The following is a 16,375-nucleotide window of genomic DNA, read 5'->3' as shown; positions in this document are numbered from 1 at the left end:
TTATAAGGTATCATTTCACAGATGAAAAAATTGACAGTACAAGAGTTAAGTAGCATTTGAACTCTGGCCCTAGTGCAGACCCCACCTCATATCCATACACCCTGCTACCTGGAATAGGTAAAGCAGATTTCTTGATATCTTGAAGTGTTAAAGAATGAAAGGTGATTTTCATTAAATGCAACTGGGTGTTATTTGAAGTATACTTTCACTGATTCCAGATAACTTTTCATCTTGTAAATTTGATGTCTTGATGTTTTCAAATTTTCATCCAGAAATGGAAAGAAGAAAAGGAGGGAGGGCTTAAGGGAGGGTGAAAAAGGAACAAAAAAGAAAGGAAGGATGGATGGAAGGAAGGAAGAAAGAGAGAGAAAACCGGTTAACCAGAAAGGAGACACAGAAGCAGGAGGCAGTATACAGGGGAAGGCAAAGTACAGTGGCAGAGAGGACTCCTGCCTGGAGTCCTGCTTATCACGACCAATCATAAAAGAGGATCTGTATTTTGCAGGCAAAGACCTACAAAGTTATAAAATTCCAAATGAGTGATACCATTTTTTAAGCAATAATTCTAGAGAGGAGACACCTTTGATTGCCAGTTAGATTAAATCTAATAAACACGATTTAAAAATGTGTAAGAAAAAGAAGTGCAGTTTCTTTCAAGAAATGGTCCTTGAACTTATTCATTTGTATTTTTGGCATCCACACCTACATCTGAGGAGGAGCCCAGTTCAAGAGTGTCTATTGGAGGAATGAGAAAGCCCTAGGGTGCTCCAAATACATGAGGTCGTGTGTAAGAATGGAGAGATGGGGTGCAAGGAAACACAGGTAAATCAACTAAAAGTAAATACAAAAATGACTAGGAGCAGGACGCTGTGTAGTTTTAATTTTCATCTCCAGCTCTCATTTAATTTAGATGATCACCCTCAAATCACACATAGGGATTAATGAAGATTTCACATTTAGAAATAAAAGAAAGAAAACTGAAATTGACAAGTACAAATGAGACAAAATTTAGAAAGGAAAAGATTGTGTAATATCCACTCATCTCTAAGGAGTGAACATTTTAGTCAGTTAATAAGTGAATATCCACATTGAGAGCAGAAGGCAGATAAACTGGGAAGGATAAAAATGCAGTATTTTTACCTATCATGTAATCAAGCTCCTAAGAACACTAGGTGTTCTAGATAAAAGAGTCCATAAGGCTTGTGCAGATTCTTCATTGAGAAACTAGTCCTTAGAGGAAATTTCTTATCTATGATGCTTATTGGACTACATGAAAAATACAAACAAGTGCTATAGTTTACTTCACCTATTCATGCACAAATTTCTTCAATACCTGACTTACTGCTCACCCCCTAGGTGCCAGGATCCCAGCACCTATTGCACAGGTGAGACCTTCCTTTTGGCAACAAGCATCATGTGCTCTGATCATTCCCTCCACCCAAACCAAAAGCACCAGCTTTCTCCAGGATGGGATGCCAAGCCCCTGTGAGACAGGAGGAGGGGCAGAGAAGGTGGAGTGACCATGTATCTGGCGTCTACAAAAACCCACCACCCCTGCTCCAGCTCTTCTGACAGCCAAGAATTTCTTCACACCTCGCCAACGTCAGCTGCCTGCTGCCCTCTCAGCGAAGTGGCACCTTAATAACGATGCCAAACAATTGTTCAGCAGCCCTTATCCAACACATGCCAACAAGCAAACCATGCTACTTCAAGACACAAAACAATACCTTTAAAGTCTGTGACAAGGTCACGTGGTGCAACAGTAAAATGCTGGGCAATCTTAACAGTTTGGTACTTTTTTGAGCAAATGCTCACAAGAATATAAAAAAAGCAAGACTCTTAGACTCAGCAGACAGCAGCTACCAAGTGAAAGAAAATAAACATGTGCACTGTGAAAGGATGTTGACCAATGCACTTTCTGAAACACACACATCAAGAGGATTAGTGATGGCTTTAACATTCAAATATGAAAGATAAGCGTGTTTAAAAGGAAAGGTGCAAGAGGAAAGTGGACAGGGAATTTTCACTGACTCCACTATGTTTTCATTTGCTGCCCCACTCAACCCTGCACATTTCCACTCAGGCTGGTTTGATAACCCCTACTATATAGGTGAGGAAATAAGGCTGGCATTGTATTTGTTACTGAGCCAAGGAGTTAGAATTCAAAGCTTTAGACATTGACTAAGACATCAGGCTTCTGCTCTATACTTTTCCAGCAAAATCCATAAACACTTGGCAATGGCATACTATACATAAAATCTATGACTTCACCTAAGTAACTCAGTCACAAAATGAGGACCCTTTGATTACAAAGCAGTTGAAGGTTTTACCACTTAAAGGGCTTATACTCTATTACCCCAGCGCCTCCTCATTCTTTATGGCTTTTCTTCTAAGTTATAAGCTTCTAGGTAGAAAAGTAATCAGGAAAAATGTTTGCCCCCAAATAATTTACTATGTTTGAAACTATTCCCTATGGTAATTTTTTAATGTGCAGTGCCAACAAAATCTAACAGTATGAAGCCATATGAAATAATTACTCAAAGTACAGAACATAAATTCAATTCACTATAAGGATTCGCCACCTAACCATTTTAATTTACTGAAATGCCTCCCTGAGTTAAGTCAAGCATAATAGCATAAACCGCTTCTGCTTTAGATACTTCTCACCGCTGAATGAGGCTTTACTAACAAAATTTAATAAGGAAGAGCACAGGAGGGCCTCCCTGGTGGTGCAAGGGGTTAAGCACCACACTATGAAGCAATCCGCAGCCTCTCCAGCAAGAGTTCGATCCCCAGCCGGCCAGGGAGCAGCCCACATGGTGAAGCAGACCTCCCCTGGCTCGCCCGCTGCTCCCCTCAGCAGTGTATTTTGGTCAGTCTGCCTGTTCAGCTCCCTGCTCTGTCTCTGGTGAATCCTCTCACCTCCCTGCATCTCTGGCCTGCACCCCAGCTCTTGCATGCATAGGTGAATAAATCTTAAAAAAAAAAAAAAAAAAAGAACAGCACATGAGGGGCCAGATATTCAGTAGAAAAGAGAAAATAAGACTCTCAAGGTGGTCCAATGCAGCTATACTCCTTTCTCAAGATATAAACTGAGATTTGTATTAAATTAAATGTTATATTTTAAGGGAAGAGATAAATGTAGTAAGGCATTTTAAAGGGGAAAATCAACAGAGAGAGACAAAGAAACTCTGGAATCAGAACTCCCCACCACCTGACTATTAATGGAATCAGGCCATGATCTAGGAGCTCTTTTGTTTTGACTAATTACCAGCTATCCCACAGCATGGCCTGTGGTAGGACGGCATATCTTTGGCACAAGATATGAAATAAGTAAAATGTCCATGTTTGCACCTGCTGGAGAAGGAAGCTTTTTAATACGAAAAGGAAGAAAAGGACACGTGGTTGGATGGAGAAAAAAGCAGTGTTATGTTCAAACACAACAGATGAAGGACTAGATATGTTCAAAATTCCTTTATTTTATGTATATTGATTCTTCCTGAGAAAGGAAATGGTCTCAGATCTTGATTAAGGAGTAAGAAGGACTCAACTTCATCTTACTTTGCCAGTAAGTCCAGAATGAAAGTGAAACCTGTGATGCAGAACTCAGACCAAGAACCTGCAGACCCTGTGCGGCTCTCCAGCTGCTCAAAGACAAACACTACCAAAAACTGCTTGACTGACATGTACGTGCTTTTAACTGAGTTATGTCTCTCTGTTAATGCAAAAGGACACGTCGCACAACAACTGTGTGCCTGCAATCTATTAATATAATTTATCTGCCTCTTGCCTCCATTGTCGTCTCTAACCATTCCTGGAAAAAAAAAAGTGTCAAACAACCAGTGAGTTACTGGCCATAACTAATAGATGGTAGTTTCAGTGGAAAATTCTGATTATGAATTTATGTTTGCTCAGCTATTAGGATATATATTTTAAAATCAACTCCATACCTTTTTTCCTGGAAACAGCAGAGCATTAATGACAAATTTGAAAGTAAGAAATGGGATGAGTGTCTTTTTTACAAATTGCTCACGGTGTGTGAGTTACAGTAAGGGAACCACAGGGCTGGCGGCCTAGGTCTCAACACGCATCTTCATCAACCTGCAGGCTTTCAGAGATGGAAGACATCTGGGACACCAGGCCATTTCAATTTTCCCCTTGCCTCCTGCCAACTTGGTAGCATTTAAATTTTTAAGAAATCAGCTTAAAGTTTTGACACAAAAGTCAGCATCCTGAAGTTACAAAATCAGCATTGAAGAGAGCTGGACACACGCATGAGAAGGTGTGAATGGGTTTTGGTATTTGCCTATGACAAGTTAACTTGGGCTTTAAAACACTAAGAAAACTTGGCTTATATTCTAACTAACTACTGGTTTTTTATTAGGATCTGGTTACATATTGTTTGTGTGTGTGCATGTGTGTGCATTTTCACACATGCACACTGCTTTCTAATACTCTTTAATTGAAAATTTACCCATGAGTGTATCTGAATCTACAATTCCATATCCAACCCTGAAATAAAATTAATGAAATATCTAGTCCATAATATTTTATCTGTCTTATACAATCTAAGATATGTAACTTACATTCTATCTTATACATTCAAATCTAATAAAAACAGATTGTTCCTTAATCTGAATTTAGATATTTGAGTACTGCCTTCTTCTTTGCTTGTAGTCTTGTTTCGTGATAGTCTATTTTGCTAGTAAACATATTTTTGTCAAAGAATGAACACCACAGAAAAATTGAAACTAAGGAGTATGTTCACTTTTACATAAGGTCTTCCATTAGAGTGACGAAATATCTCTTTGAAATTTCACTTTATTTCTACAGATACTTCACAACCAATAGTGGAATATTTCTGTCACTTTAGGAACTTTATCAGACTGTTAAAAAAAAAAACAACAAAACACTCCAGCCTTGTATTATAAAAGCAGGTAACGTCTTGTCTCAGTTTCTGAATTTTGACCCCACAGCAGACCAATTAAAAACACACTGTCTACTGATGAATATTCACGAGCCATTGGGAACTGACTCATGTATAGGCAACCTCCAATTCCATCTCAATGTGTACATTCCAGAAACAAAACAGATGAGCGTTTTTGTTAGAAAATACTGTAGGAGGTAGCGTTCCTCCTAATCAATGACTTGTTATTAATAAAACAAAAATTATAAAAGAAAGAACAAAGTCATACATGTCCAACAACTTTAAAGAGTAAAATTATATTCTATATACTACAAGATGGCATGAATGCATCATAAATCCTACACACATATTAAGCAAAATGCTATGACATAGTACAAGAATAAGTCAGTTGTATAAAAAAGGCAAAAGACAAGAAAAAGTAAAGCAACTCAGAGCAATTTGTTCTTTCCTGATAGTAGGGACTATCAGGAGCAGGGTGGTCGTTTTCTCCCACTTTATGATTCCATGGTAGGACTTCCCTAGAGAACGCCCCCAGTCCCAGAGCCCCTTACTCGCTCCCCGCCTTGGGAGGAGAAGGGCAGTCTGAGCAGTGAGGTTCAGAGAAAGAAATGGCCATGGACATAGGGGTCAGCCTGCTGGGTTCTCCCTGTTTCCTTAGGCGCACACCATCAGCCCAGGGCTGGAGGAGGTGGGCGAGGTCAGGAAGAGCGACCAGCCTTTGCTAGAGCCATGTGTACCTGCCTGTCTGCCACAGGGCTGGTACACACACTGGGTTAAAAGCCAATAGTCACTTTCTTCAGCCTCCTGGTTCTCTTGGGACATTTGCATCAGATGCTCTCTCTTAGAATTCTCTCTCTCACAGAACCTCATCACCAAGCTATGAGAAACCCAAACCACACAAGGCCACATGGAAGTGGCTCTACTCAACATTCCCAGACAAGTCCAGCCCTTGAATCAACCCACCCATGCCGCGGACCAGCACAGCGATGGACGATGAGGCCGTCTCAGGGTTGAGAGACTGCGCAGGGTGGTCAGGGATTCGATGAATAAATGACACACAGACACACTTCAAGAGAGTGAAAATCTGAGTGCGTCTTTATTAAGCTAGTGGTCAGTATATATATGTTTTTCTAAAAGCATAGGAACAGTGAACATCAAAGAGATCAGTTTGCTCATAGGCTTAGCTTAATTGACAGGGCAGTGATTTATGTCCGAAGTTACATCTGGACCTAGCCTCATTCCTAATTGGACAGGCTATAAATTCTTTCTACTGTTTTATATAATTATTTTCTAGTTGCACTAACTATCATTTTTACTCATAATTAATTGTCATGGGTGAATTTATTTTATAATGCAGTTAATATCAAAGGTACTAAAGTTAAGCACATAATAGAAAGATTATTAAACTAACAATTCTATTATAACACAGTGTTTAGTAATGTTTCATTTGCATTAGCCTAATTATTAAATTATGTATGTTTTTTAATTAGCAATCAATGACCAGAAAAAGGAAAGATTTTAGAAAGACAGTTGTAGCAGAATAAAGTTTGTGGGCCTTGAGAAAGCGAGATAAGGTTCCAGGTGGTCAGCATTTCTTTTAATCATCTTTGTGGCAGCTTCTGGTGGTCATTATTTATTGGCAGGCATTCGGCTTCTCTGCATCTTAGGGAGTTTGCTGTTCTCCCCCTGCGCGCATGGTTCCTTGCCCACGCCGGACCTCAGGGACCATGGCAACAGCCATTAGCCCTGAGGGTCACTGCAGGGGGGGGGGTGCAGCACACCCAGGAGCCTGTTGTGGGAGTAACAAGCCTCCAGAGGTTTCCAACTTCATCATGCAAGTCACCTACTGCCATGGGTCTTCCCAGCTGAAGCCCCATAGGATGTGCAGAAGCCCCTATTGCTTCTTGTGAATTCATGACCCACAGAACCCAAGAGCACCTAAAAGGGCCATTGCTTCACACTACTAAGTAGGGGGTGGCTCACTGGGCAATAGTAATAACTGAACCACCCACCACTTCCAACATTTGCTTTCCTTCCTAATCCACAGGATCATATTTTTTTCAAGCTGAAATAGAGAAGCCACTAACAGATGCATGGACTACCAATAACTTTGTTTGCCTTTCTGGGATTTGGAAAAAGTATCTAAAAATGATTAGCATACAATATTCAGTTACAATTATCCAAGAAAGCAGAAACTTTATTTCCCAATACATTTCTCTATGTAAAATTGTACTTTGTACTTTATAGTACATTGTGTACTTGTGTGATTATTCATTCATTCAACAAATATATATGACATCTCAGACACTATTTTAGTTGAAACAAACTAAGTCTCTGTCCTTACAGGGAGGGACTAGAGATAATATACAAGTATATAACAACAACAGCAAAGCAAACATCTGAGTGCTTACTATATGCCAGGCATTATTACAGTGATTTAGAAGTCCACAAGTAATTTACACTTCATGACAACCCTATGAGAGCAGTACAACTATCTCAAATTCAAAGATGAGAATTGATGGTACAGAGAATTTAGAAATTTGCTGCCTTTTTGATTAGATGTTGATAAGCCAGTAAGAGTTGTATGAGTAGGCCATAAAAATGTCCTAAATAATGAGTCAGGAAAAAGGGGGGGTGCTATCTATATTTAACCAGTTCCATCCTCATCTCCAGCATTGTCTGAGCACTTACTGTGTGTCAGGCATCATACTAGGCTCTCAATACATGCAAGAACAGGACAGTCTTATCTTCCATTCTTACAGTTTACACAGGTATATGCACATTTGAAATCATAAGGTTTTTTCCACAGCATATCTTAGTGCTCTTCTTTTCTTAGGAGACAAAAAATCTCTTGAGATATGTACTGCATTTTCTTCAAAGTCTAAATTGCTATCTAGTGCCACAGCTACAAGAAAATGGCTTGTGATTACTGACAGAAGAAACAGGATTCCAAAAGCCTTTAGTTTATATAACACTGGATCCAAAATCCTCAAATGTAAATGTGTCAATTCTATGAGACGAACAAGCTTTTAACAAAGTAGAAGTTGTCTTACATCAGCTAACTATCTGCATATGCTACCATATTTTATCTTCCCTATGGGAGTAAATGTTTGCCATTTTCTACTTTGGCAACACTTGTTTTCTAACGATATAAAACCAAGGAATAAGTAATTTTCCAATGAGTTCAAGACTTAAGTTCTATAGCAAACCTCTTTTAGAAAGAGAAAGTAATCACTGGGCTTTCTCTCCCATTTCCTGGGTACAAAGCGCAGCTCAAGTGACTTGTGTCTTTTTCAGTAATCCCAGCCAACAATGATTTATGCTTTTACTAGACAGGCTGGAAAAGGAGGCAAAATATACTTCCCCCAAAAGGCAAATCTTGTCTTCTTTTCTAGGATCCAAGAAGTTGACTTTTAGCAGCAGTTGACTTTTTAGAAACAAGAGTAGGTTTTCCCACTGCTCAACACCCCTTTGCCAGCAAAGAGCAACTCCCAGTAACCACCTATGAGTCAGTCCTCCACACAGGTGAAATTTCCTGCTCTCACCACTAATGTGTCCCTTTCCGCTCCAAAGCAGGGTGTTTCCACTACCACAAATTTCAATATAATTTTATTGTGGGAACAAAGAGTAACAAACACCATATGAAATCCATTCATGAAGGTATATTAATCTAAATTGGAAAAGAACTGAGTGTTTAATATTTATTCTCCATGGATACTGCAGGAATCAGAGGGTAAGAAGGTATTTCTATGGAACTTAAACTTTGAATGTAAGTTATATTCTGATGTTTACAACAATAGTTATTTCATTTTGTTTCCCTAGAATCTTCAAAATTAATATTGATTCAATCATTTCAGAATGTTTAGATGCAAGTTCTATAATGAAAATGGCAAACTTACTCTCATGTAAAAATGAAGGGATTATTAAATCAATAACTAGAGTTTGTTTTGTAAAAAGTAAGTGCTATAGGTTTACAAATATCTTTCAGCATAAAAAGAAATCATTACTTAAAATAGGCCTTAAAATGGCAGCATTCCTCTTCCTATACAATGCTCCTTGGTGACCATATGCTTTGAAGGGAGCTTGCCTCACAAGCTAGGCATAATTATAATCATTTGCTTTTGTTTACATCATGTATGGTTTCCATGAGTATTTTTGCTCATGGAAACCATTTAATCTAAGCAAATGGCTTTACTTAGGTTAAATAAAACCATTTAACCTAAGTAGTACTATCTTAGCCAACTTCACGTCATACTAAAACTTTCTTTTCAAGATGTTTCTCTAATGATTACACACTTTCCAAAATTTAGATCACCCAATGCATGGCACACAAAGTGCACAGTCAGGTAAACTAAAAGAGAAAATGAAATGATTTAAAAACTACAAAGTGGTGAAAACAGGAAAGATCCATGGAATTCACCCACTGTTATGAATGAAGATGATGAAACGCTAGTCCTAGAAGGTTACTTACAAATTGGGATTCTTTTTTTTTTTAACTGATTGTGTAATTGGCAGCTGATTACTTAAAATGTTAATTTTCTAGTGTCATTCATCTTATTCTAGAATTTATCAGGCAGTCTTCGGGACCATGTGGGGGTCCAGGAATTCTGGCTACCCATCTCCTCTTATTTCAGATCAGGTCTTGTTTTATCTGGTTCATATTTGGGCGTTCACACACAATTTCATATGAAGAAGGCATAGCACTACTAGAACAAACCTAAGACACATTGCTCTGGACACCAGAGGAGGCCCACACTTCAATGATCTAAATACACAGGAAGACACAAAAAGTTCTCACAACAAATTTCACTGGATAAATGTTACCCCAAAAATTATTAGATTAAAATCAACTGTTTACATTTTGTTTTTAATCAAAGAATAATTTTTTATGAAAATAATCATTAGATCTTTTTTATTACTGGATTGGCATAAAGGCCTAGTAGAATATAAAATATGGCTGGATTAACACTTATTTCTTTAGCAGACTTCTAAAAAGTTTTTCAAAGGTAAATAATTAAGTGATCCTTTGAAAAGATTTAGAAATTAAGTTCTATTTTAAGACAATCTGAAACACATGTTAAAAGTCTAACAAAAGGAAACATGTTTATACCTCTCTTGACCCATGTATCTAAAAAGTTATATTATAAATATGATCTTTCAAGTAAAATACTCACAGTTACTTATCACTCCTCCCAGTGGATCGCCTTTAAAATCAAATTCAATATCCATATATTTGCCCTGCCAAAGAAAGACTTTGTGTTTACATTCACTTCAAAATATTTGGTCAGCTCTCTTCCTAGAGAACAGCATCCCGAGCTTGTTTCATATATTAGTTTAAATGTAATTAAGAAAGAAACAGTTTATGTAACCATGACACAAAACAATATGGCGCCATAAATAATTCATATTAAATACCCCATTAGCTCAAGGCTAACATATCCTGTTGCTAATTTAAGAATAAATCCTCCCCGTCGTCATGTCACTTTTCCCTTTTAGATATGTGATTCAAACTTCTGAAGCGTGTGTATATTCAAAAATAAAAAAGGGTGAGAGTAAGTATTCCTTGTGTTGTACTCATCAGCAAGATACAGTATTTTTAAAGGCAAATTGTTTAAAGCCATGTCTGAAACTCCAAACAATGCCCTACAGTGGATAAAATGGAACACAAAGTTCTGATTTTTATCTACTCAAATCAAATGCATGATTGTGTGGTGTGACCAGCTCAGAATCAAAGACAGATCACTCTTACTCTCTTTGGCTTCTGATGTAGATCATATAGCAATATGTAACCTGGTTTCACGTTACGGTTTATATAAGGTATCTTAAAGACACAGAAACAACATTGAGTTTCATATTATGACTGTAAAAGAATCAGTCTATAACTGTCTAGTTAAAGAGCAAGAAGTTTAACAGAATAAATCTCAAAGCTTCTTTTTTGTTTGGAAAAGGACACATTGATCTAATAAATTGTCATCAGTTTTGCTTCAGGTTCTACCTTGGTAATAGTGAGATAGATTAAACTCTACCCAAGAATTACTCTCACTTTTTCTACTTTCAAAATAATGGTAAGGGAGAAGAAACAATCCGGGGCACTCAGTCAACAAGGCAATCTGTGACTTTATTAGCTCGGCACGCTTCCTTACCTTCTCCTTCATCATTGTCATGATCATCTCTCTTTTTAAGACTTCATTTACCACTCAGCAAATGCCTATCAACTATTTCCTAGATAACACAGTGGGTGCAAGGGAAAGCAAGGCATAGCTCCTGCCCCTAGGGAACTGACAGTCTAGCGGGAAGCAGAGACAGGCTGATATGACATTGTGGTGCACAGGATCATGCTGGGTCCTGGCCCACACACAGAGTAGGACAGAGGAAGAGCTTGAATTGTCGGAAGCCAGACTGGCAAGCTGGGGGTGGGGAGTGCGGGAAGAAACAGGCCTAAGAGTTGACAGCTGTAAGGATCGTGGGTGGGAAACAGTCTGGAGAGGAAGTGGGAGCACCTTGAGTGGAAAGCATACCAAGCTCTTAATTATATACATTAGTTTATATGTATAAATCATTTTATCTGTTTTTCAGTTTAAACACATCATGGCATGGAGACTCTTCTGACAGCAAAGTCATGTCATTAAAGATTCCTAAACGAGAATGGCGTGGTCAGAGTCGCTTCTTTACAACAGCACTCTGGCTAGTGTGGAATGCACTGCAAAGGAGCAGCAATAGATGTATCTGAGAGGCAGTCACCAGGAGAAATGTTGTTGGCGGCTTTCAGCAGAAGGAGCAAAAGAAAGAAGTAACCAGAGTTAGGGGTAGCCTGAGAGTCACAATGACATATCCTGGCTGCTGTACAGGGTAAAGAATAGAAGGACAGTGCATCCAATTAGACAGGGGGGGGACAATGAGGAAACTCCATGGAAACACTAAAATATCATCTAAGATGTCATCGACAGTAAGCATACATAACGAGACTATCACAGGGTCTACCAGATTCTCAGTGAAATGATCAAGAAATTTATTCTGTGTTTAACCAGTAAAACATAGTCAAAGGAAATATAATTTCCCTGTAGTCATAAACCATTATTATATATAGTAGTAACTTCAAATGCAGCAGCGTCCTATTGCAAATTTACAATATAAATATTTGAGTATCTTACTGATGAAGTCAGAGATACAAAGCAGAGAAATTGGGAAAAACTGGGCATGAAAAGATTTAGCCTGTAATCAAGTATTAATCTCATACCCTAATACCCATGTTATAATAGGATTTCTCTGAAGTTACTTAATAAGCCAAATCACCCACCAAACCTTTTACTAGATTTTTAAATATCACTAAGTAGAAATGACTTTTTAAGCTATATGGTTTTTTCAGTTTCATGGTCTATAGACTAAATATATTTGCAAATAGTTTTAAAGTGTGCGAATGTGCACACAGCAAAAATAAAATCTCTCCCCCGTAAAGAGGCTTGATTTACTGTAATTACTTCTATCTGCCCACACTTTGCTTCTAATTCTATTTATGTAATGAGATTAGCCTTGTTACTACAACAGGAAAAGGCATGGCTCAAATCAGTTATAACAACTTAAGGGGCTAATCCAATGGAAAAAATTCACAGTGTGGAATTAGGAATCTAGCTTTCCACTTTGTAAGCTATCAAAACTATCTCCCCCTAAAGTTACACTCTTGTTTGCAACAGTGAATACCTCCACTGGTTAAACACAGAAAAGGGATTAATAGGAGGAAGGACAGAGAAAGCACAAGAGTCTCTGAGAGGGAAGCAGAAAAGATCATCAAAAATGCCCCCAAGATATCTGTATGAAAAATCAATTTATAAAGTAAATGATCTTTTATTATGAAAATTTATAAAACTGGTGACACTGTAGAAAAGAGGTACCAATTTCAAAATGCACGATAGCACTCAGTATACTTCTCCCCAGCTGCCTCCCATGTTCCTGTCTTTATAAAGACCAAAGTTGTGAGAGACAGTGTCACAGTCGGACACAATGGGCTGAGGATGTGTAGACCACATGCTGAGATGAGGGTGGACCGGTTTCTTTCAGTGGAATTAGCATTTTTCCAACTCAACCAAACTCAAAATATCAATTAGCTTCAGTTTCTACTATTCAATTCTTTGCCACTAGTTGCCAAAAATACTAATTTTACCTTTATAAAGACTTGGAGTTCACCCCTATCCATTCTGGTCCCACTAAATAAAAGGAGCAGAGCTGTAGAGTATAAAAACTTAATACTCAGTTTATCCTTTTTCTACTTAATTTCTGGCTCTTAATTATGATTTCTGATACAAAAATCAGGTAAATGAGAGTTATTCTAAGCAGCTTAATTGTTCATGGAATTTTATGGAGGAACACAACCAGAAAAAACATGAAAAAAAGGCCTGTCATTCCAAGAAGAATTAGAAGAAAAATTTCAGAAAGCAAAGGATAGACCTTATACAACTTTTAGTGCCTTAACAGAGATGGTATGTTTTATTTTATAAAGAGATATTAAATACCTGTTCTTGTTTAAACATAATGAACAAAATATTAGTACTAACACTTAAACATATACAAATACTTACAAATCTAGAGGAGTTGTCATTCCTTACAGTTTTGGCATTTCCAAAAGCTAGTAAGAAAAAAACAAATGCACGGTTAAAATTGACAGAAACATAATTTCAAGTAGGATGAAAAGGAAAATGTAATATTTGACATTTATAAATCCTAGCAAATACAACTTGTAGGAATGACATTTCTGTCCAAAATTTCCATAGAAACATACATCTAACAGAAAAGTCTTAATAACTTGTTAAAGATTCCATGTCTTAACATAAATTTATAGAATAAGAGTTGAGCTATGATTTATGGAATTTTCTTCAAGTGTTATTATAAACATAATCTTGTCTAATTCAGCACTTTTTTTTTTTTTAATTTTCTAGAGGCATGTCTTATTTATTTATTTATTATTTGTTTGTTTGTTTGTTTTATACATGCACTGGGTACAGTCAGAAGCGCGGGAGGGTGAGAGAATTCACCAGAGCCAGAGCGGGGAGCAGAGCAGGCAGAAGGACCGAAGTACACTGCTGAGGGGAGCAGCGGGCGGCAGGAGAGGTCTGCTCGCCATGTGGGACCCTCCTCCGGTGGCCGGGGAGCAGTCGGGGATCGAACCGGCTGCAGAGGCTGCAGGCAGCCTCGCAACCCAGCGCTCAACCGCTGCGCCACCGGGGAGGCCCTAATTCAGCACTTTTTAACAATCTAGGTAGCAGGCAACTGAGTGAATGTTCAGCAAGGATTTTTTACTCTTTTCCAATTATCAACGAATCAAGGTTAGAGAAGATTACCTAAATTATCACAGGTTTTCTAAAACTTGATGAGGTTTCCAGATGGAAAAAACATAGGAAACTTTATTTTGCTTGATTAATTTTAACATCAAGCTACTTAAATGTGATTAAATATATAACTCTTAAATGCAGGTAAGAGCAAGAGATTTGGAAACTAACATCATTTTCAATAGGCTAAAAATGTTACATAATGTCCATAAGATCTAAGTGAAACTTTTCAGAAAATAAACAAAATCTAATTGGTTCATAATGCAAAATCCAAGTTTGTTGCAATCTTAGCTGCTTCCAAGAGTCAGAATTTCCCACAGGACAAAAAGAACCTTGGGGTTAATGCTTCCTTAGGTACAGCGTGTTCCTGTTTACCTGTAGTTATACCATCAAAAGTAAAAGGACTGTTTCACCAAGTTTGTGCACAAGGCAGGGGCAAACTAATCTGGGCTAAGTGAGTACAGGATAAAGTTGAACAAACCTAAGTAGTATTAGCAGAAGGAATCCCTGCTTGATGATGTGGAGCCCAGCAGTGCACCTCAAACTTTCATTACAAACCAGCCACCTGATTTTGGTTAATGCAGACTTAGGTGCAAAGGGTGTGGGGCACAGGCAAGAAATTCTGCACTTCTATCCATTCTTCCACCTTCCACCAAGGCTGTCACAAGGATCCATGAGTCACACTGTAGCAAGCAGGGACTAAAGTGTACATGAGGATGTGGCAAATAGCAATAAATCTCTCAACTAAGAACCAGGCATCAAATCCCTAGAAGCCACCATGACTTCATCAAATTTAATGGCGAGAACATGATTAAAGTATCAAGAGCTAAATGATGACTAAGGACTAAAAGGTAGCCCAAGGTTTGAAAGTCATCTCCCCATTGAGCCATGGACCTGTGTGTTTTAAGTTGATTTGGATGTCAGACCTGATGTGTTCAATTTCACGTTAGCAGGCTTTTAAAAATGATTTGTTCAAAAATATTAGTGGGCTTTTGTCAGTTGAGACATAATTTACACAGTCAACACAGGGAAAGTTGTCATATCAGAGATTCTAGTTAAAAAGTTTCCTTCAAGAGAAAATATCTGAGATGTTGTATTTGAACGTGCCGGTTTTCTCACTCAAACATTCAAAAAAGGATGCTTGTTGAAGAGGTTCACATCTTAAGCCCATGTCCATCACCAGGTAAAAGACTAATAAATGCAACCTGGATCATGGTAAATGTTGGCCTAGTTATCACAAAGTCCATGACATTTTCCATGTTTTTGTAGGCTAGTCCTTTGTGGGGAGGGGGGGTGTGGACATATACAGGTGGCCAAGCTAACTCACCTGCACAGCCCCAAAGTTTAGCTGGAGAGGTTGATACATAAAAGGCAGATTATTGTGGCTTGAAGGTCAAGGGTGAGTGAAGGAATTGCTTTAAAAAAAAAAAACTTAATTTGGGACCCCATTTGCAAGCCATAAACCATCTTTTCATCAAACAAATCCTTAGCTGCACATTACTAAACACAGCTCTAAACACTGAAGTCTTTACTGAGCGCCACAGAATCAAAAACAAGTGTTCCATTACAGAATACTTGAGACACACTGGCCAATTGTTTTTCTAAATTCACTGTCCTAAATGTTCATTTACAGTAGCAGGTCCAGTTAAAAAGTAAAGCATTCCCGTAAAAGATAATATATGCCCACAGTAGACATTTCTTCCATTTCCTCCACTGGGGCCTAGTTTCAAATACCATTGAATAAAGGGCCAGATTCTAATTAATCACTGATACAAACTATAGCATTCCATAATGCTTCTTCTTTAGATAACGGCTTTCTTAAAAGCATGTACAGAAATGCAACACATGGGCAGTACCCTAAAAGCAAAACACAGCACTTTCTATAATAGTTTGTTAGCTACTACAGGGGAAGAAAGATCTATTTAGCTTTTGCTTCTCACAAAGTTCAAGTATTTTCATGAATCTTATTTCAGTAAGTGGAAGATAAAGATGAATGGTGTCTCCTTTGTAATAAAATGGAAGGAAGGGCCAGGCCTGAGTAACAAAGACAATGGGCATGGTTCTGTCCCTCCATACTGGGGGAAGTCCCACTCACCACAAAGCAGCTGTTTTTTTTTTTTTTTATTTT

The 16,375-nt window shown here is 38.1% G+C and overlaps 1 protein-coding gene across 3 annotated transcripts in view; it reads right to left on the bottom strand.

The window, feature by feature from the left end:
* MYO1B (myosin IB) overlaps window positions 1–16,375 on the bottom strand; it is a gene marked incomplete at both ends in the record, with an annotated part of 128,230 nt that overhangs the window by 55,054 nt on the left and 56,801 nt on the right. For all 3 annotated transcript variants that reach the window (XM_084228586.1, XM_084228587.1, XM_084228588.1), the window contains 2 exons: window positions 10,102–10,165; window positions 13,501–13,547. In XM_084228586.1, coding sequence (XP_084084712.1) covers window positions 10,102–10,165; window positions 13,501–13,547 — 111 coding nt within the window. The remainder of the gene's footprint in view (window positions 1–10,101; window positions 10,166–13,500; window positions 13,548–16,375) is intronic.

The sequence above is a fragment of the Talpa europaea genome, assembly GCF_964194135.1.
Source record: "Talpa europaea genome assembly, chromosome: 1".
In the NCBI taxonomy this organism is placed as follows: Eukaryota; Metazoa; Chordata; class Mammalia; order Eulipotyphla; family Talpidae; genus Talpa; species Talpa europaea.
Note: the sequence above shows the minus strand (reverse complement) of the source record. Positions and strands in the feature narration are given on the sequence as shown.